The sequence below is a fragment of the Pipistrellus hanaki genome, assembly GCF_964339955.1.
Source record: "Pipistrellus hanaki genome assembly, chromosome: 7".
Taxonomy (NCBI): domain Eukaryota; kingdom Metazoa; phylum Chordata; class Mammalia; order Chiroptera; family Vespertilionidae; genus Pipistrellus; species Pipistrellus hanaki.
This window is the reverse complement of record NC_140509.1, coordinates 49,460,280-49,483,062: the sequence shown is the minus strand read 5'-3', so window position 1 is coordinate 49,483,062 and position 22,783 is coordinate 49,460,280. Positions and strand designations below refer to the sequence as shown.

The 22,783-nt window shown below is 34.8% G+C and overlaps 1 protein-coding gene across 6 annotated transcripts in view; it reads left to right on the top strand.

Annotated features, from left to right (window-relative positions):
* ASCC3 (activating signal cointegrator 1 complex subunit 3) overlaps positions 1-22,783 on the top strand; it is a 216,905-nt gene that overhangs the window by 145,054 nt on the left and 49,068 nt on the right. For all 6 annotated transcript variants that reach the window (XM_084889357.1, XM_084889353.1, XM_084889355.1 and 3 more), the window contains exons 31-36: positions 6,372-6,509; positions 6,594-6,714; positions 7,884-8,016; positions 9,993-10,118; positions 17,018-17,129; positions 17,325-17,459. In XM_084889357.1, coding sequence (XP_084745483.1) covers positions 6,372-6,509; positions 6,594-6,714; positions 7,884-8,016; positions 9,993-10,118; positions 17,018-17,129; positions 17,325-17,459 — 765 coding nt within the window. The remainder of the gene's footprint in view (positions 1-6,371; positions 6,510-6,593; positions 6,715-7,883; positions 8,017-9,992; positions 10,119-17,017; positions 17,130-17,324; positions 17,460-22,783) is intronic.

Genomic DNA, 22,783 nt, shown 5'->3' with positions numbered 1-22,783 from the left:
TGGAGCTTGGGAATGCAAAACTAGGGTGTCTGACTCAGAGCCTGTGTTCCTTTAGTCTGCTAAATGGAATTATAAACAACATATTAACTAGAGAAAATGGAAAACTCAAAGTGAGGGTGTGTGTGATTTGACAGGGATGGAAATGCAGTAAAGATAAAGTCAGTAACTGAAATATCAAAAACAAGGAACCAACATGAGCTGTACCATTCTCAATCCTGAAAGGTGACATTTTAATTTACAAAAGAAGATAATTTTAGATATTCCTCATTTTGACACATAGGAGTGGATATCCTATCTAATAAAGAGGGAATGTGTTAATTGACCCTCATATCATCACAAAGATGGCAGTGCCCACTGCCAATATGAAGGGAATATGCTAATTGACTACCCAGCCCTCAAAGATGGGAGTGCCCTCAGCCACAAAATAGCGGTGCTCAGTTCCCTCAGCCCCACCAGGGTGGCAGGCATGCAGCTGCTCCTCGCACCTGCTTCCAGAGTCCCCCAGTCACCTCAGCCCCCCAGCCGTCCAGGGCCTGCCCAAGGCACAGGTAAGCCTAAAATGGCAGCTGCCCAGCCAACACCCGAGGCACAGGCAAACTGCGAACGGTGGCTGTCCAGGGCTGGCCTGAAATGCAGGCAAGCCTCAGGTGGCCCCAGCTGCCCATGGCCGCCCGAGGCTCAGGTAACCAGGGCCAGCCAAGGCTTGCGCTGCCGGCAGTGGCAGCAGCAAAAGTGTGATGGGGTGTCATCTTACCCTGATCGCCAGGTTGCATCCTGCCCCTGAAGGCTCCCAGACTGTGAGAAGGGGAAGGCCAGGCTGAGGGACCCCCCCCCCCCCACTCCAGTGCATGAATTTTCATGCACCAGGTCTCTAGTACTCAAATAATAAAGAATTGGAAATTTGCAGATAATCTGCATAGAGTTCCCCAGCTTGTGAGTCTAGAATATTACTCATTACTTCTAATCTTACCTGTTTTTTGCAAAGTGAGGTTCAGCCTTAAGTCAAATGAATGATGTCATTACTTTTAGTAGTAGTAGTTGTTGTTGTTTTTTAATATCCCTCTCATTCATGTGCTGATTAGAGTGTGGCATTGAGAGCTTAGACCTGAGTCAGGATTCCCACATTCCATACTGAATGCCCATTGCAACCTATATGACCTTGGTGGGGTGTTTCCTTGTAAACTCTGAACCTCATCCTTTCATTTATAAAAGAATAATTATAATAATAACAATCCTATTCTCACAAGATTGTTGTGAGGATTAAATGCATGAATACATTTAATGTACTTAGAATAGTCCAATACAGAATTAAATGTTCAATAAATGTTAACTGTTATCACATTGAATACTACCTTATATACAGGTTCTTTTCACTGAAAGTTCTGGTAAAATTTGGTCATATTTTTATAATCTTTGGCTTATGATCCTTAATTTAATTAATATAGTATTTGTTCACTTAAAATAATGCTACTTTAGAAAATTAATTCTATTAAGTTCTTTTCATCAGGTTTCTCTGCATTTTAAAGGCTTTTCAATATATGGAAATGCTCTCCAACCATGTTTTGGAATCTGAATCTCTTAGAAATGGAAATAACCATACTCAGAAATAAATATGAAGCACTCCTGGCTGGTGTAGCTCAGTGGTTGAGTGTCTACCTATGAGCCAGGAGGTCACAATTTGATTTCTGGTCAGGGCACATGGGGCTCCCTGTGGGGGGCAGCCAATGATGATTCACTCTCATTCTATCTCTCCCTCTCCCTTCCTCTCTGAAATCAATAAAAATATGTAAAATAAATAAATAAATGAATGAATAAATAAATAAATATGAAGCACACACACTGGGATTTCATACCAGAAACATAGTGAATTAAATTAGAATAATTAATAAAGAAAAAAATTAATATCTATAGCCCAGTTTTGTTATTATTGTTTTTAAGAATCAGGCCAAGCTAAAAAGCACACATTGAAAATATATTTAATTTATATATAATTATATATGTCATCGCATAAATATATATATGTTAACAGGATGATGAATTATTTGAGATGTGGTTGTTTGGACTTCCTAAGGGCAGCAAGAGAATATGTTCTGAGGAGTACTAGTAAAGTTTGGGAACTTACTATCTTTAATTAATTTAAAATTTTTTATTATTCCTGTTAATAGATCAATAGAAAATTTTAGTTTTAGTTTTCCCCCTTCAGTCTATCCTATAGAAATGTATTTTAAGAAGTTAACACTCAGTAATTATAAGGAAATGTTTTAATTTCATTTAACATCTGTACCAGATGTGATATATTTAATTATTTTAATGAAAGTATTAATGACTTTTATTATCCTGTATGGTGTATCTTTTATTGAGCATTTTAGATAATTGTTAAGAGTTATTTGGTGGCATCTGGTCTGAGTCTGATGTGCTTTGAAAAAGAGTACAGAGTTCTGATAATGAGGATTCTGTGAAAATGGGAAAACCAGCACAACAATACGCTTTGAGAAAGTATGGGTTTTTAGCATCTTGAAACAATATATCACACTCAAAGGGACAGAATTGGGCTGCACAGTCTGTTAGCTCATTCTTGTCCAATCTGGTCTCCTCCTTTCTTTTGGAGCCAGCATTGTCATCAACTCACTGAATTATATTCTGACTGGAATGTATTTCAGGCACAGAGTAATGTATCTAGTTAAATGGAATCCTATCTTTCTACAAAAGCTTTTTGAGTATAATAAATTTAAAATATAAAAAAATTCTATTAAGTTAAAGTAATTGGTTCAACAGTTTACATATGTGCCTCCTCCCCCACTACCCTAAGCAAAGACAACTACTTAAAGGAATATAGATCTGTTTTTCTTTTATTTATAATATTGAATAAATTTTTTTGTTTCAGCTAACATAGACATATTTTTAAGACCATTTATTGGAAAGATACTTATACATTACAACAAATGTTAGTTGTACAGAAGTAAACTATGGAATTACAACTTCCTATATCAGTGAGTTTAATTATCATGAAAAAAAAATTTATTTTAATGCTGTAGCAGTCTTTCTTAACAAGAATAATCCTTAACTTCCTAAGGCATCCATTGTAGGTAATCAATGAACTTTTCTCCTAACCATCTAGAATGGTACTACCTATGCTTGGAAAAATTAGGAAAATGGTAATTCAGATTTTATTTTCTCAAGGAACCAAGATTTAAAATTCAAAATCACTGAGTCTCTTGATTTGTAATATATGGGGTATATAAATGAATTGGGTGATATGTTACTTTATATAAAGGATTAAATGTGATAATTTTGTCAAGTAATAAGCTCAATGTTTGATATGTAATAAGAACTCAACAAATAATATCTAGTATCATGTTTTAAGCTTTCATTGTTCTAAGTTTCTGAAAAATTTTGCTTATATTTTGATCAAGATGAAATTTAAATGTTATCAAAATTTTACATTTTCAAAATTTAAACAGGCTGTCCTAGTAGTATTTTATGCTTAATTATTGAATAACGTTATTATACATTTTGCTTTTTTATGTTGTTCAAATAACTCAGAATTCATCCACAGTAACCATGTAATAAATGAAGTTGTTTTTTTGTGATTGTCCTCATGAGGATTTTAGGCCTTTGCCAGTTCAGATAGGCAAATAGTTCTTTTTAAGGCATTGATTTATGAGAACGTGGGGGCAGGGGAATGAGAAATAGCAAGCCTTCCCTCATGTGAAAGGACAGGATATTAATGCCCCACCAAACCTCCTGTCATAGGATTCTTTAGCTTTCCTATGGTAAATGATACCTTACTTTTTGGATGTGCTTGGCATTGCCATGGAACAATAAATTATACAAGCTAAAAAAATACACTACTGTTTTAGTTATGAAACTGTGGGGGAGGAGCGGGGCAAATCCCGGAAACTAATTGTCAGAGCAAGAATATCAGTGAATTAACTCGTGATAGTATAAATTGAAGGTATTTTATGCAGTGAACTATAGAACAAAAAATGGATAATAAGCTGTCACTTGAGAATGGCTAGCATATAATTTATGAGACAAGACAAGCACCTTTCTTTATAGCATGCATTTGTAGTCAGCTTACTTATCCTGTACTAATTTTAAAGGGAAAGTGATTTATGTTAATACATTTCTATATTCTTGCTTAACCATTTACAAGGTAACTAATGCAGAAATATCAGGTGACCTTACTGTGACCATGAAACAAAATGAACTGTTTATACATTGCGTTCTGTTCAGAAGTTGGTAAATGTGACTGATGTGTGTCATTAAAATATGACCTTGTTTATGCAGTGCTTTTTTTTTTTTTTACATTAATAATTATTATAAAGGCAAACTTCATCTTCCTGTTTTTTGGAATAAAACAACTTGTTCCCACCTTAAAAAAAAAAAAAAAAAAAAGGAAAATTTTTGACCATTGGGGGAAAAAAATGCCTAAGAATGAAAACAGTTGGAATTCTTCACAATATGGATTTGCTTGTCTTGTCTTGTGCATTTTTACTAACTGCAGCAGCAGCATGCTAAGGTTTCTTGAGATGGAGATTTTGTGAGCTGCTTATGGTTTATGCACAGCCAGGAGTGTATTACAAGTATACTTGTGTCTATTAGAAGTGGTTAATATTAAAATGAAGTATGAAGACAATGTCAGTTTTTAATATTTGTGAGTCTTCAGGCATGTAATAGTTATACATGTACCTATTTCCAAGTTCCCATTCCACAATTGGTCACTCTCGGACTGTGGTAGTGAAGCTACAGACATAACAAAAATGTGTCTTTTGAAAAGAATGCTCATGCATCCTCAAGCTATTGTGCCCTTGCATCACTCCCCTTGTGGAGTTGCCCAGAACGAACTTCCCCATGCTTCACCTGTGTCATCCTCTGCTCAAGGACCAGCAGAGGTCTATCATTACATGGAGAGATTGGGCTTTCTGTTCGGTTCTTTGCAGGGAGACAGTTTTGTAAGAAAATAGATGTGCTGCATGTTACCATAAAATCTTTGTTGCATGAATATTTCACATGTAGAGTAGAAAGTGATAGAATATTTGGAGAGTATTTATGAAATACGATTTTCAGAAACCCTTTAGACATGAAAGTTCAGTGAAACTGAAGCTGGATATTAAATCTTTTAAAATTTAAAAAACTGGAATATATAAAAATACAGAATATAGTAAGTTAGGATATAAAATAAGTGAACTAAGGAATTATTTCACCAGAATTGCTAGAATAATTAATAAATTATTTAGGAAAAATAAACTCATTTATACCATAGTTCCTATTACATATAAATTATAAGTTAATTATTTAAATGTTGAAAATAAAACTATAACAAGTTGAACTAGTAGATGGATATGTATTTGATCTCAAGATGAGGCAATGAAACATATGGGATCAATTTTAAATTTTAAAAACCATAAAGTAAAAAAAAAAAAATTAAATTAAGTGAAGGACAAAAAACTGGATGAAAGCATTATAGCATATGATGGACAACGAGCTAATACCCTTTATCCATAAAGACCTGTCACAGGCCAATAAGAAAAAGAGCTATCATTTCCACCTAAAAATAATGAAAGGTAATTTACAAAGAAAAACAGCTGGGAAATATGAAAAATACTTAACTGGACTATTGATCAAAGAAATGAGGAATAAACAAAAATAACACCAGTTTGGTTTGTAACTTATTAAACTGAGGCTCAAGATATCTGGCTTGCCCTGGGCCACGAAGACCATGAGGAAACCTAAATTTGAACAATTCCTTTCTGTGCAGTGGAGTTATGACTGATTTTTAAATTATATTTTTGTGAACATTTTCTAAATTTTTAGCACTAAGCCAAAAATAGAAGTCTTTTCTATAGCAAGAAACATCGAAACATTTTAGGCAATGCTGCATCCCTTGCCAAAACCGGTTTGGCTCAGTGGATAGAGCGTCCATCTGCGGACTGAAAGGTCCCGGGTTCAATTCCAGTCAAGGGCATGTACCTTGGTTGCGGGCACATCCCCAGTAGGGGGCGTGCAAGAGGCAGATGGTAGATGTTTCTCTCTCATCGATGTTTGTAGCTCTCTATCCCTCTCCCTTCTTCTCTGTGAAAAATCAATAAAATAAAATAAAAACTGCATCCCTTACATCCCTTTAATAGTTAAGGGGATAGTCCACTTATCCATAGGTGTGGGTCTTTTCCCTCAGTGAAAAGGAAAGGGATGGAATACATTTAAACTTCAGTTAGAATATTCATAAAAATATTCTCTTCAGTTAGTCTAACTTTAATCATAAGTACAGATGGGGCATATATTTTTATGCTCATAACAAAAAAAATAAATAAATCAAAAACAGTCTTACTATAAACATTTTAAAACTCCATAATTGTTTGCATTTGCAGATGGAGGACATCATTGGAACGCTAAGAGATTCCAACCTGAAGCTTACACTCGCTTTCGGAATAGGAATGCATCACGCTGGACTACATGAAAGGGACCGGAAGACGGTAGAAGAACTCTTTGTGAACTGTAAAGTTCAGGTATTGTTTTTTTCCATGACCAGATATTTAAATGTAATTTAAAAGTTATGTTTTAGTTACATGTATTATCTTTTACTTTCGTAGGTTCTTATTGCCACAAGTACATTAGCCTGGGGCGTAAACTTTCCAGCTCATTTAGTAATTATTAAAGGGACAGAATACTATGATGGAAAAACAAGACGTTATGTGGATTTTCCCATTACAGGTAATTTTTAAAAAATTTGTAGATACATTCAGCTTCTATGTGTGCTTTATTTGAATTTATGTGAATTAAATTTTAGAGAATCGGTCACATTTAAACATATAATGAGGAAATTGTAAATTTTTGTTTCCAGTGCAAACATTAAAGTATTGAACTGTTTTATTTACTTTCACTTACCCAGTCTTACATTTATCCAATTTGTTTAGAAACATCCAAATCATAACTAATGGTTTAAAATTCATAAATAAAGTACTGATTAGTAGCTATTACTGATGAATAAATTATGATTAAATATTACAATGTTTAATTTTAAAATTATTTCACTAGAAATGATACTTTACTGAAACTTCTAGAACAAAAGAATTTGTTGCATGAAAATTAACATATTTTAAAACTTGATAAAATCATTTTCAGTAGTTTCTGAAGAGAGAAATATACTCACTGTGTATTTATACTCAGTGAATATATGTAAAAGCTATATTACTTTTACTTCAGAGATTTCTACTTGTATTATTACTTCAAATTCAGGGAGTATAAAAAATATATTTTATACCATGGGTAGATGAAAGGTGAGGTTTAAATAGACCCATTATTCATGGGAGAAATAATCAATTGACTCTGCTAAAGATATTTTTGCAAATATGTGTTATTTTTCCTTGTTAAATTAAAATAGTAATAACTCTTTTTTTTTTTAATATTTTTATTGATTTTACACAGAGAGGAATTGAGAGGGATAGAGAGTTAGAAACATCGATGAGAGAGAAACATCGACCAGCTGCCTCTTGCACACCCCCTACTGGGGATGTACCCGCAACCAAGGTACATGCCCTTGACCGGAATCGAACCCGGGACCTTTCAGTCCGCAGGCCGACGCTCTATCCACTGAGCCAAACCGGTCCCGGCAAAAAATAGTAATAACTCTTAAACAGCATTTTTAAGCATAAAGCAAACTTTTTCTTACTTTTGCAAACTTTTACTTTTGGGGACTTTATTTTCTATCATAGTGATTTGATTAATTATTTAGAAACTCAATAGTAGGCATCAGAGATAGCATACATGGTCTTAAGATATTCTGTTTCCTTTGTTATTTTGTTATGTTGTAGACAAATGCCATAATCAATGAATATACCTTATGCCACATTGCAGAATACCTCTTCTTCTCTTTTTGATAGATGTTCTCCAGATGATGGGACGTGCTGGGAGGCCTCAATTTGATGACCAGGGCAAAGCTGTAATTCTGGTTCATGACATAAAGAAAGACTTTTACAAAAAATTTCTTTATGAACCTTTCCCAGTAGAATCAAGGTAAATTTTGCTGTAAATTATTTTAAATTAATTATTTTAAATGGGAATTTCTGAAGTAAAAGTAATATAGCTTTTACATATATTTACTGAGTATAAAGTGGTTCTTTGAAGAGAGGAATAACATTGATAAACCTTTAAGTCTGATCAAGAAAAAGAAAGTGAAGGAACAAACTGTATCAGGAATCAAAAAATACTATAGACATTAAAAAAAAACAAAAAAAAAACAAGGTATTATGAAAAACTTTATGCAAATGATTTTTTAAATTTGTATCAAATGATAAAATTCCTTTTTAAAATCTTACAAAAACTGACACAAAAAGAAAGAGAAAATCTAAATAACCTCTTATGAATCAAAGCAATTGCATATGAGCCCTGGCTGGGTGGCTCAGTTAGTTGGAGTGTCATCCTGCACATCAAAAGGTTTGATTCCCAGTCAGGGCACAATCCTAGGTTGTGGGTTCTATCTCAGTTGGGGTGCATATGGGAGGCAACTTATTGATGTTTCTTACATCAATCTTTCTTGGTCTCCACCCCCCTACCCCCCGCCTTTCCTCTTTCTTTAAAAATCAATAATTTATTTCATAAGTGGAAAGATGACTTATTACTTGAAAAGAAAAGAATATAATTTACCACAGTAACAAGGGAAAAAATCAGATTACCTTATAGATATAAAAAAACATTTGATAAAATTACACACCAATCTATAATAATAAAAGGGTAATATGCTAATTAGACCAGACGTCATTCAGGGTATCCTTATGGACAAAGCCAGCCTGGCTCCCGGGTGCCTATGGGTGGTTAGAGGAAAGCCAGCCTGGGTCCCAGGTGCCTGTGGGCAGCCAGAGGGAAGCTGGTGCTAGAAGCCAGGGGAAGGAAGGCCTACTCTTGCACAGATTTTATGCATCAGGCCTCTAGTTCATAATAAAAATTGTTAACAAATAGAAATGTAAGTAATATCCTTAATCTGATAAAGAATGTCTACAAAAAAATGTTTACGTCAGTAAAAATGTAAAAATTTTAATTTTGTACCTTGATGATTATTAATGTGTTACTATTGCAGATTATTCCATAGTTTATATAATAATTTCTGTATTAACGGACATTTAGAGAGTTTCCAATTTTTTCCTCTTACATATAATGTTTCAGTGAAGTATTTTGCTTTTCTATCATAACATATAAATGTTTCTCTAGCAGACGATAATGGAAAAGTGAAATTGCTAAGTCGTGATGACTGTTCAGATTAGTATTTCCAAATTACCCTCCAAATTGACTATATGGATTTATACTCTGCCACTGATATGGCATAATGGAACAACTTGTTTTTTACTCAATTTATTGTGGCCATTTTCTCATATCCTTAAAACATCCTTAGCTAAAACAATTTTTAATATCTGCATATTGTTCCATATATTACATAATTTACTTAGCTTTTTCTTTTGTTGGACATTACTTTTCATTATTGTATTTTACATAAGAAAATAAAATGAACATTTTGTTATTTCAGTCTTTCAACACATTAGGTCATTTTTTGTATTCTTAACACAATACAACTATGTCATCTATTACTAGGAACTTAATATTCACTTAGTTAATGAAGTTAATATATTTGCTCTGTCATAACTTTTATGTTTGTCTTGCCAAACCTCCTTTTATCTACCTTAGTATTATCTCTTACTTACGTAGTCCCATATGCCATAAGTATACCCTTCCATGCTCTCCAAGCTATATCTTCTGTTGTCTGCTCTTATCTTGGCTCTCAGCTGCTGCTCCTGAAAGTTACTAGCTCTATTCCTGTCAGTCTGTGCTTATTTCTATCTTGCAATCCATTTCCCTTAAATCATATACAAAATATGTAAATCATACAAAACACATTACTTTTATATCTTGGAACATAACACCTGAGTCTTGACTGTGCAAGATAAAGTGTGCTTCATTTAATATTCATCTATGTTTCCCATTTCTTGTTCACCATGTAGTTTATTAGGAGTGCTGTCCGACCATTTAAATGCGGAGATTGCTGGTGGGACAATAACATCTAAGCAAGATGCAATGGATTATATCACCTGGACTTACTTTTTCAGACGTCTTATCATGAACCCCAGGTAAGCACAAGGCACTATTTATTTCTATTTTGCACTAAAAGTAAATATGTTTGAAAGTAATAATCTCTAAGTTTGGGTACACAACAAAAAAGTCAGAACTTTGGACATTCTAGATGTGTGAATTTGCACAGAGAATCAAATGATGTCTCTGATATAATCACAATGTATTATCACATATTAGAAAACGAATAAATGTGTGAATTTATTTCTTAGATTATTTTAATTAATTTAGGATACCCTCAAGGACTTTGCCCTGTACTTAGGGAGACAATTGAAGTAATTGAGAAACATGTTAAACTAACATGGTAGTGATTGACTTGAGTACAGTTGGAATTCAAAGAAGATTGAAGCTTGTAAACACATAGGGGGGAAAAAGAATTTGTGAGGCATTTGTAAGGGTTAGCAAGGACCCAGCAAGAGAAAACAAAATTGGGGTAGTTGTGGTGAAGTGTCTTTTACTCAAGAAAGTATAGGTTAGATCTTCCTTCAGCACCTATTATTATTTATGCTAGATGTTATTTAGACTAGACGATGAGGCATAAACATCATGTACTATCTTCAAGGGCTGATCTTTGATCTTTTAATATAATATAAATCATAAGTGCTCTAATAGAACTGTATTTAAGCCTATGAGAGTGAAAGCTTTGCAGAAGAGTTGATCTTGAATCTGGAAGAGAAAAAAAGCTGGAGGCCTTTATGGCAAAGGCCCTCAGGGCTTCAGAGTGTGTTTATAGAACTCCAAGAAGTTTGATGTTGCCAGTGTTTAAACAGTGTAGAGACAAGAAGATTGTCTTGACCAGAAAGTGGGCCAAACAAGAGAGTAAAGGAACTTTATGCCATGCTAAGGAATTTGCGACTGATCCTATGGCTGGGAGCCATTGGGAGCCTTTAAACCCGGCTTAACACCACCAAGTTAGGTTTGGTTTGGTTTCAGTCCTTACAGCACCGCAGTCGGGAATGGGCTGGAATGGGGAGACATTCACAGCAGAGAGACCAGTTAGGAAGTTGTTTAATCATAAGGGGGAGATGCATAGGACGGGAAAAGATGGGGAGGGAATGGAAGGAAGGCCAAAGATGAGGGACATTCCTGGCATCGGTAGGAGGGGATACTACACCACTGTAAGGTCTTAAACAGAGCAACCATGATGAAAAATGTTATTACTAAATCTTATTTCTCGTTACCTTAAGAAATTTATTTTCCCACCAACATTTCCACTTGCATAGACAGGAGTCTGACAATATGGTGACATTTTCCTCAATTGTTGGAACCTCTGGTTTAAGTACAAAATGTCATTCGGGAATGTGACTGCGAAATTAGTGAGCTCGCCATTTAGCACTGCAGATTTTCATAGTAAGTGGATCACAGGATTAGAATTGTGGAATTGTATAATGAAATAGACTTTACAGGTATTCTGGTTAACCTTCTTGTTTGGTATTGAAGAAAGGGAGGCTGGAATCTTAAACTGACTTGCCCAGGATCCCATGACTACTTTGTGATAAAGCAAGGACTTAAAACCTAAGCTTGCTGACTTACCACTCTTGATTTCTTTAATGTGTAACCATAGATATATTCATTTTTTAGGTCATAAGAATAGAGGCAATTAATGTGCTAGAAGGTGCTTTGAGTTTGGAATCAGAACAATGATTCTTGTTTCAACACTACCCTTTACTAATTGAGCTTTGAGTCACTTTGCCTCTCTCAGCTTCACTTTCTTGATCTGGAAAGTGAGTAATAGCCTACTTCACAGGGCCATGTTGAGAATGCAATGCACAAATTAAAGTGTAAGTGCAGTATTAATTATGAAGAATATAATTAATGTTGCTTAATGTGCTGTTTTTCCTTTACTCCCTTCCAATTGCTTTATTGATCTATACCAGTGATTTTCAACTGGTGGGCCCCAAGAATTTTTAAAACATTCAATAGCTGACTATTAAATCAAGGGCACTGATCTCTTTTCCCTTAGATAGTCTAAAAATAAAAACAAAACAAAAAACAAAAAATGACAGCAACCAACATAACAATAGTTGTCTGGTGTGAATTAATCAAAATTATACTTTTTTTTTTTTCCCCCGGTCCGATCAGCAAATGACATTTTTAGAGAAATAAATACTGGCCATTTATTTTTCTAGAATGTCCTTAAGTTTGGATTCAACTTAAGCATCCTCATCTCTAAATTCAACTTTTGTTTTTTGGGTTTTTTTGTGTGTGTTTTTTAGCAAAAATACTTAAAGTGATGTTTTGCTTTTGTTGGCATAATATCCCGTCTTATATTTAAAATATCATCAATATATGAAATACCTCAAACTATGTTACTCCAGTCTGCTCTCTGTCAACTTACAATCTCAAAATTTTTCCACCTGCCTCAGAATGCTGTCAGGTAGTCTTCCCACCATCATATCAAACTCAGCATGTCTAAAACTGAATTAATCACATAGCAAATTCTCTTCTAATCTAGCTTTCTTACTTTTGTTAATGTTATTATCCTGCATCCATTTACCTTTACTTCCAATGAAAAGTTACTTTTAAAATTTTCTCTTCTTTCATAGTTTTTCAACTGTTTGACCTGCTTTTAGTCTAACCCCAGTCTAGCCTAATTTGCAAACTGTCAGATGGTATTGATCAGAAATTAAATGTATTATATTGGAGGTAAGAACTAGATAAAGTATAGTTAGCAGGAATAGAAAGCATTCAGCCTTTAAATTCAGATAATGAGTAGGAGAGTGAACAGTTTACATTTTCAACTGTAAGAGTGAGATGAGCCAAGAGCACAGTGGGAGACATCAATTGGAATAGGGATCCCACTGAGAGGGAACTGAAGTAGACATCTCTCCCCGTTGCTCTGGTTACAAACTGCCTTCTATTTAACAGTATTATGGTGAGAAAATCTACATGCAACTATAATAAACAGTACTAATTAGGGGCAGAACAAGAAGCTTGAAGGGTTAGCACAGTGGATAAAGATGAAATCTTGAGGGTTATTACTGAAAAAAATTACACTGAGCCTCTAAGCCAAAAAATTTCTTGGGGTATTGATGACTTAAGGGGCTTCCTGCTCATATGGGGGTAGCCTAAATAAATAAGTGAATTTTCCTTCATTCCCATGGCCTCACCTTCTAAATTGATGGCCATCTTTGCTTGGAGGAAATTCTGGAGTGAGAGTCAGAAGGATATATCATCCTGATGCATCAGTTTAGGGCACTTAGTTGTGGCAGCTGCTTTTCCTGCTCTCTCGCTGCTCCAAATGAATGTTGAGTATTTACCCCCCTCCACCATAGGCAAAGGGGTAGGTTAGATCAAAGGAGACATTAACCCACACCAAGTGAGGTTCCTCTCACTTTCGCACTTTTGCTGTCACTCTTCTTCCTGCATGGAGTGCCCTCTCAAGCCCTTATACCCATCCAAGCTTTACCAGTCTTAAAAGTCTGGTCATCTGTTAGTGAATACAATTATTTTCAGGGGGTGGTGGTTTATCCACTCTTTACCATCTATATCAAGGGTGCCAGTTCTTTTAGTAGCCACCTATACATATTTTGAGATACCTGGCCAATTAAAGACACCAAAGGTGGAAAGGGGGAGATAATTTCTGAGATGATAATATACAGTGTGGGGACTATTGTTAATAATAATATATTGTGGTGTATGTGTTTTTAAAAAAGGTGCTCACATCTGAACAAAAACTTGAAGTGAGGAAATTGACCACATGACTATGTAGGGATTATTGTGGGTTTAGGGAACAGGAGATGGTCTAAGGCAGGCAGACCTGGTGTGTTTAAGTCACAGTAAGAAGATGTGGCTCAGAGAATAAGTGAGGGGTGAAGAGTAGCAGGAGATGAGATTAGGGATGTTGGGGTCAGTGGTAGTACAGGTCATGTGGGACTTTAGAGACCATGGTAAGGACTTTGACTTTCATTCCGGATAAAATGGGAACCATTGTAGGAGTTTTGAGGAGAGGATTGACAGGATGTTTCTATATCATAAGACATGTTATAAATTATTTAAACTTGTTGAAATAAATTTTCTAGATTCATTTTTCTAAATTCAGTTAAAAAATTTATAAGTAACATGTCAAATAAAGATGATATAAAAAAGTTAAAAATTAAAGATTGAAATAAGATATGAAGGAGAATAATAAAGAGAAATAGCTGAAGAATTAAATCAGATGAAACAAAATTTAAGGCAAAAAATATTTAAATAGACACAGAAGAAAGGCTCATATTGATAGCTAGCTCAATCACTACAAAATTATAGTACTATATAAATTTTATATAGCTAAAAATATAGCATCAAAATATATAAAACAATAAGTGATTGAAACCTAAGACTAAATTAGAGTCATATTGAAAGATTGTCAGTTTATATTCTTGTGTGTGTGATATGTATATGCAAATATATATGCATACAAAGATATATATTTATTTTAATAAACTATGAGACACACATACATATACACATTCATTTGGTCAACTATATATAAACACATGTACTGGGGCATCATGACATACACTGTATTCTAAATTGAGTTCTGGAATCAATTTGTATGTTCAGTTTTACTCTCTCTTTTCCCTTGAGAAAGCTTTAAATATTTCTGGAACAAAAAATGTTGTGGTAGTTTCAGCTGTCCCTGCAACCACTTTCATTATTTCTGTCATTATTACTGCTGCATAATCCGAACATAAAAAAACATGGTGCTGTAACAAATGACTTCCCAGTACTGACAGTTATAGCAGCAGCATTTCAATGCTGATGAAAAATTTCCCAGCGAGATCTCTGGCCAGGTCTACATAAACCAAACAGGAAATGGCTGCCACTATTCCCATTAAATCCAAACTGTTTGGTGTAACCTTATCTGTGTTTTACATTACAGTAAAATCTCTTTTATTCCCAACTGTTGAAATTTTATCCTTTTCAAGGTTGGAAAAAGATAACTTGAGGTTGCATATGTGATATTCTTGTTTGTCCTTTGATAAGATCTTTTAAAGATAATATTTTGAAGTTGTTTCACTTTTTGATTGTTTAAATTTAATGAACTTTGTAAATTTTTATGGTAGGGAGAGGTTTGTTATGACTTTTTCCCAATGGACTTCTAATACAAGTTAGCCTGTCTAGCCCATGTGCTCGATGCTGTCAGTATCAAACTGCCTTTGACTTTCACACCTCTCAGGGGACTAGTAATTGTTGTGTTCAAACAGCCTGTAATTGTGATCCCGCTGGCTTTCTCAGTACGCTTCTGGCTATTAGAATCATTAAACAACTCAGCACCTGTTAACAGCATTGTAAATATTCAACCCTGCTTGTGTGCAGGTTGAGTCCAATATAGAGAAGTCTTATAGAGCTCAGCCTCATAAATTAGAGCTTCTGACAAGTCAATTATTGTGAAACTGGATTTCTCCATGAAATAAATGAAATAGCATGCTGGCAGAAAGGTAGGCTGTCCATTTGTGGCAAAGAGAAGATAATGACTTGATGATTCAGTGCACTGAGCATGAAAAACCTTGTATTCTTTATCCCGAATTAAACAGTTGTGTTAATATTTCTGTTTAAAGAAAGAGTGAATTATAAATTTTGTACTGTGGAGAGTGCACTATGAACACAGACCTTTTTACATGCTTTTTTTAAATTAGTAAAGTGATTATTGAAATTACATGTAATGTTTTAAGCTAGATGCTAATAATTATTTATGCTAGAAATTATGCAGTGACTGAAAAGTACACGTGATAGAAGTAAAGGCCATTTGATGCTTCTGATAAAGATCATGTAAATATAAACCCCATCCTTTATTCCCAAGGAAAACTGTCAGTATTTTCTCTCTCAAATTTTATTACCTAAAAAAATGACTTCAATTACATTTAGTTGTATTATTTAATTGTGTCTTGTAAATTGTTTGTCTAATTAAGCTTACTTTTATAAGTATTTGAAAATTCTTTATGTATCTTTGGAACCTCAGTTGAAATACTAGCAAAGAATACTTGGTGTAAATCAGTAAAGTTATATCATTAACAAAGATAGATGTATTTTAGTATTTGTGTTGGCTGCATAAGAGACAAATATTTTAATTATTGAGGTTTTACTATAACATTCTTGTATAATATTTTAATTGACATTCTCTATTTTGAAAAGTTGTCACATTTTTTAAATAAATAAAAGGTATCACTTATGCCAGAATGCACGAAGAAAACAATTTTAGGAATTTCTAAATTTTAGATTACCCCCAGATACTGTAAGAATGAAAGTGTTAAATATTGAATACATTTTATGGTTATTCGGTTACTTAAACTGAAATTTATATCTCTTATGCTCATCAATTAAAATATTGGTGAGTGCATCCAGAACTATAATAAGAAGAATATCAATGGAAGCTTTTTAAGTTATTCTGCTCAAAAAACTTGTTAATTTTTAGCGAGTTAGATTATAGATAATATTTTAATTCTAGAGGCCCAGTGCACAAAATTCATACACAGGTAGGGTCCCTGAGGCTTGGCCGGTGATCAGAGCCGATCGGGATCTTCCTTCCCCTGGCTGCCGGCTGCCAACTGGAGCCTGCCTTCCTCCAGCTGCTGGCTGCTGGTCCAGGCCTTCCATGGAAAGTTAGTATATTTTTCATGTGATGCTGAACTTTAGCTGCTTATCTTACATATTTTTCATGTATTGGCATTGTTCATCAGGGTCAAAAAACCTTAGTATGGGAATATTGATCTATAAAATGGAAATGGTATTTGCAATTGCTTTATTTTTTTGAATGCTGCAAATGCAATTGGATTGGTTTGTTGGTATTTTGTTTGCTTGTTTTGTTTTTGAAGTTCTGAAAAGAACTGTGTGAAATTGAAACAATTTTTTTAATAGAAAATTAAATTTCTACACTATCGTTAATATGTATTTTGAAACCTTGCTTATTTTCTAGCTACTACAATTTGAGTGATGTGAGCCATGATTCTGTGAACAAGTTTCTGTCCTTTCTGATTGAGAAGTCCCTGGTGGAATTGGAACATTCCTATTGTATTGAAATTGGAGAGGTATGACTCAGTCACATACATTTCAATTGAAAGTTTGCCTAGCTTTTTAACAATAGGGCTTTTGCTTCTTAAAATGACCAAAAAGTTTAACAAAATTGTTACAATAACAACTGCAGTATGAATTACTGATTTTATAAATGTATGCCCTTCTGTTGTACTTCTTGTTTATGTCGCTTTATCTTTTATTTGAAATAGGATAATCGGAGCATTGAACCTTTGACATACGGCCGAATTGCCTCTTACTACTATTTGAAGCACCAAACAGTTAAAATGTTTAAGGAGCGTTTAAAACCCGAATGCAGTACTGAAGAACTGCTTTCAATCCTAAGTGTGAGTCTGATGTTATTACTGCATTGTTCTTTTACATAAAGAGATTGTATTTTATGTGTTCCATACCTTCTCCTAAGTGGTTGCCATCCAGTACCCCTTTAAATTTGTAGAAACTATTTATGAAGTCCTTTCATCTGTCAAACATGATCACTAAAGCAACATATCTGGACTCAGTTCCCCATAGATAAGGTGACCACATAATTTATCACCCACACCTGGATCTTTCTGAGAATGGAATAGGATGCTATTAATATCTAAGCCAAGATAATAGGTATAAACTGGGCCATCCTCAGCAGCTAGGTGATCACCCTATCCTTCAAGATAAAAGTTAAGGACCATTGTGGTCCTTCTCCAATTAATTCACTAATTCCGAGCTAGTTCACTTATTAGGTTTTTCCTACCACTCCTATTGCTTTATTATTTTTAATAGACTTTAATATCCCATTTAATATCCCAAGCATCTACCCCTTGGTGGTCAGTGCGCATCATAGAGACTGGTCGACCAATCATTCCAATGGTACAGTTATTCAGTTGTAACGGGCGCTTAGGCTTAGATAGATAGATAGATGATAGATAGATATTAATGGGATAGTGTAGAAATTATGTTTTTCAAGATTTTTTTAGGTCATTTGATTATATTGCAGTGTGATTATTGCTAGCACCGAGGAAAAATCTAGACAGTAACCATAAAATTTGATAAGAATATTAAAACATTGAATCACTTTAAACAAGCATTTAAAAATACATAAACCTATTATTTCTCTTAAATTGACATAAAAACATAGTTTTATAATAATCTCTGAATTTTATTTATTTGTGTCTAATAATAAGTACCTTTTTTAGACTTTCATTTCCTTTAGAGAAGGTATAGTTTAGAATTTCATACTGGGCCATAGAGTTGTTTTTTCTTTATTTAAATGAATTGGAATTCTTTATCTACTTATTTTGTATATTACTTTCAACTTTTCTTTTTAACATAAGAATTAAAATTTCTTTTTGAGTAAGGATATAATTTTATTGCAATATTAATACTTACCAGAAAGGCATTTTCCTTAAAGAAAAAATTTTAATCAGATCATTCATTTCATGGTATGGTTCCTTTCACAGTGTTTTTGACACTATAGACTTCCATTTAACACAGTGTTTCTAGCAGAAGGTTGCCGGGTGTGATAAAAAAAATTTCATACATTAGTTACATTTATACCATATCTTTTCCCCTTTTTTTCTTCTTTAATTTGGATGGTTGGGGTTAGCCTTATATTTTGCGGATTTATATTGACAATATCACCCTTTGAACCAAACAATGGGAGCAACAAGAAATTTCTAAGTTTAAAGATAAAACTTCCAAATAGTAAGGAACTATGCTAAATGAAATTGACTTACTATCTTAAGCAGATAATGAAGCATGCATAAATTAGATGTTTTATTCTTACTATGTTACTCTAATATTTGTCCATATTAAATTTCATCAGTTACATTTCTACCCACAGACTATATATTGATTCATCCAAATATATTTATTTTGTACCTTAATGTGTGAAGCTATTTATAGGAACCAGAGATAGAAGATAGAATAGAGAACATTATTGACAAACGTGTGTGTGTGTGTGTGTGTGTGTGTGTGTGTATGTGTATGTTTTAACACATACATAAAGTCTGGGCCATGGTAATTCTAATATATAAAAACTCAGGGTATGTTATGACCAACCAAAGGCTCTGCCAAATACCAGAAGTCAGTCCTGCAGTCAGTGCTGGGTGCCATGGCGATCCAGCACTGACTGCCAAAGGGGCTGTAGATCAGGCCCGGAGAGAGGCCGAGAGAAAGAAGCAGGGTCTGATCCACAGCTTCCCTGGCAGCTGTTGATCAGCTGTTGCCTCTTTCTTTCTCTTGGCCAGCAGCCACGCCTCTGCTTCTCAGTGGACCTCCTTGGGGGCTTCTGATCAGCTCCGCCTCTCTGATTAGTCCCGGAGACACTGACTGGCATAGAAACTGACTAATCAGAACCAAATATGGGTGAACTGTGAGGAGCCAGTGGCTGCCTAGAACACGGAGCTTTTGATACTAGCTGGCATAGAAACTGACCGATCAGAACCAAATTGGCTGGCAGGAGAGGGCAGTTGGGGGTGAGATCAGGCCAGTAGGGGAGGGCCATTGAGGGCAACCAGGCCAGCAGGGAGGGCAGTTTGGAGTGATATCAGGCCAGCAGAGGAGGGCCGTTGGGTTGGGGGTGAGATCAGGCTGGCAGGGGAGGGCTATTGCAGTCAGTATCAGACTGGCAGAGGAGGGTTGTTAGGGGCAAGATCAGGCCAGCAGGGGAGGGCGTTTAGGGGTGATCAGGCAGGCAGAGGCAGTTAGCATGATCAGGCTGGCAGAGGAGAGCAGTTGGGGGTGAGATCAGGCTGGCAGGGGAGGACAGTTATGGGTGATCAGGCAGCAGGCAGAGAGGTTAGGGGTAATCAGGCAGGCAGAGAGGTTAGGGGCAATCAAGCAGACAGGTAGAGGGGTTAGGGGCAATCAGGCAGGCAGGCAGCAGCAGTTAGGGGCAATCAGGCAGGCAGGCAGGTGAGCGATTAGGAGCCAGTGATCCCAGATTGCCAGTGGGATGTTCAATTAGAGAGGGTGCAGGCTGGGCTGAGGGAACCCACCCTCCATGCATGAATTTTGTGCACCGGGCCACTAGTAATATATAAAACACTTAGGTGTTGTTAATAACGGAGGTCACTAGCTCAGTATGATGCTCTTAAGAATGGCAGCAGGATGTTACCCATCATCAAAAACAGTCTCCAAAAATAAAACAGGTTATAGTATTCTGTCCCTCATATTAATTTTCCCTATGCAGGAGATTTGCTGTATACATTTCTCCTGGCCCCACATCAAAAGAACATCATAGAGAACGTTTGAGTGAGCTACAAAAAATGATAGAAGGTTTGTGAATAGGGCATTTCGGTCAGGAGAGGCAAAGGCTTTGAATCAGTGTAACTGAAATGCAAATAATGAACTGTACGAATGGGGCCCTCTTTAGATCTTGAACAGAGTAACTTTTTCAATTAGTAGGAAGTTCCATCTGATCCTGCAAGTAATAAACTCAGAGAATTTATTACTTCAATTGATGGATATAATATAGGCCAAAAATATATAGATTCAAAAAGGGCTGGAATGAATTTATCAATGGTAAAACTACTAAAGAACTGAAAGAGAAGATGGAACTGGGCCTATCATGTTTGGTGTGATAGATGATGATCAGTTCCATTACAGATCTAGGAAGGCAGGGATTACTGTTGACCTTTGGGGCATGGTTTTTTTCTCTTGGCCCACTAGATACTTGGAATATTTTTATCCTTCAGAATATTGGGGAGGAGGTCATCTCATTTCTTTAAATGTGGCAGTCTGTTATGCTTAGAGATACTAATTTCTATGGATCATTACTCTATCATATAGGGTAGGACAAAAGTAGGTTTATAGTTTGTATGAAAAATAATACAATAATTAGTAAATAATAATATGGTTGGGGAGGTCATTTGAGGAAAAAGGAGACATATGTAAAACTTAGGACAATAAAAAAAACTAAAAAAAAAAAAAGAAAAAGAATAAACTGTTTCACATGCAACTATAAACCTACTTTTCCCCCACCCTATATTAAATCTTTATTTCAGTCAACACTGGGAGGCGAGAGAATACACCCCACTAGTGTCTTTTTTAACTTTTGAGACTTCTCTTTTTATTTCCTCTTCTTTTTCCTAAAAAATAGAACTATTTCTGACTTTTATTTTAATTCTTTTGCTTTTGCTTTTCAATGATAGTAAAATACTATATTCTGGATATAAGGTCAAAGACTTTATTGAGACTATCTCTATTTACTAATGTTATTCTATAATAGTAACCAATTTATTTAAATCCTGTCTTAACAATATATCTATTAGATAATACTAGCCTTCCTTCCTCTCCTACACATATTTTATCCTTTTCCTATGATTTAATTCCAACTGTAAAAAATAAATAAATAAATAAATAAAGCATTGAAATGTAAGGGTATATACTTTTAACAAGTCAATCAAGAAGCAGAGTTACTCTTAAAATTATGTATGACCTTATAGCTAATAATTATAGCTATTAAATGCAGATGTTAATTACTGGCAAATGATTATTTCATCATTCCTTATTGAAAACATATATTTTAAATTTTAAACAATGTGATGCTATTTGGAAAGGTTAGACATTTTATAACAACTCTTGCCAAATTTTTCTAACACCATGAATTAATAAGCTTTATAATTAAGGCAGCTGCTTCACACTTCTATTTTTAACCAGTGACATTACATCTGCCTTGCTCCATTGATGCCCTCCCCCTACTTACGAAAGCATTTAGCAGTTTTGGCAACAGGGATTACATGGCATAGAGTAAGTAGCCTAATTAGATATAAGTGAAAATCCAGAGGGAAAAGGACATTTAAAAAGTAATTTGAAGAATCTCTTAACGATGTTGGCACTGAAAGCCCAAGTCTAGATGAGAAAGTGCCTGTTGTCATGGCAAACAAGCACTGTGATTTGATGTGCTCAGTGGGCAGTAATAGAAATGAAAAGTTGGAGAAAATTTATTTGAACAGATTGTTCAGAAGATACTTGCTATAGTATTAATACCTTTAGAAAGTATGTTCCAAATATATTCTGTCTCTAGAATTTTCAAAAAAAAAACCAATTTTTAAAGACATACTTAGTTGTTATGGTACCTTGTGACTACACAGAAATAGGAGGTTATATATAAAATACCCAATTTGAAAAGTTGTGGAAATGTTATTTTTCCACAAATTCTTGGATATTAACTTTAAAAAGTGTTAATATAAAAGAGAGCCATTCCAGATTGAGGAAAGGACCAGAGCAATAAGATTTTCACATGTCAATAAATTTCTAAGTTTGGCAGTTCTCGCTAGTGCTTTCTTTAAAAGCACACTGATTCTTTGCTCTGCCCACATAATAGAACATTTCTCAGTAATCTAGCATTTTTAGTGCTTAAATTTTGTCCTGTTTGGGGCATAACTACAAATCTCTTCATGGAAAATTGCAAATGTATCTTTCTTTAAAAATGAGATCAGGAAAATAAGCAAGAATTTATAGCTTTCAAAAGAGAGAAATATAAATGAAGTAAATAAAAAGGACAAGCCGATATGAATAGTGTTGGTAGGGGACCCAGCATGTAAAATTAAAGAGTTCATTAAAGGAAAAAATGAAAGGAAGGAAAGGTTAACTGAGTAACAGTGAACACCACCAACCTCATGGCCTTGCATTTCCAAATAACCTCCGACAATTGCAGGATCCCATCTGCTGC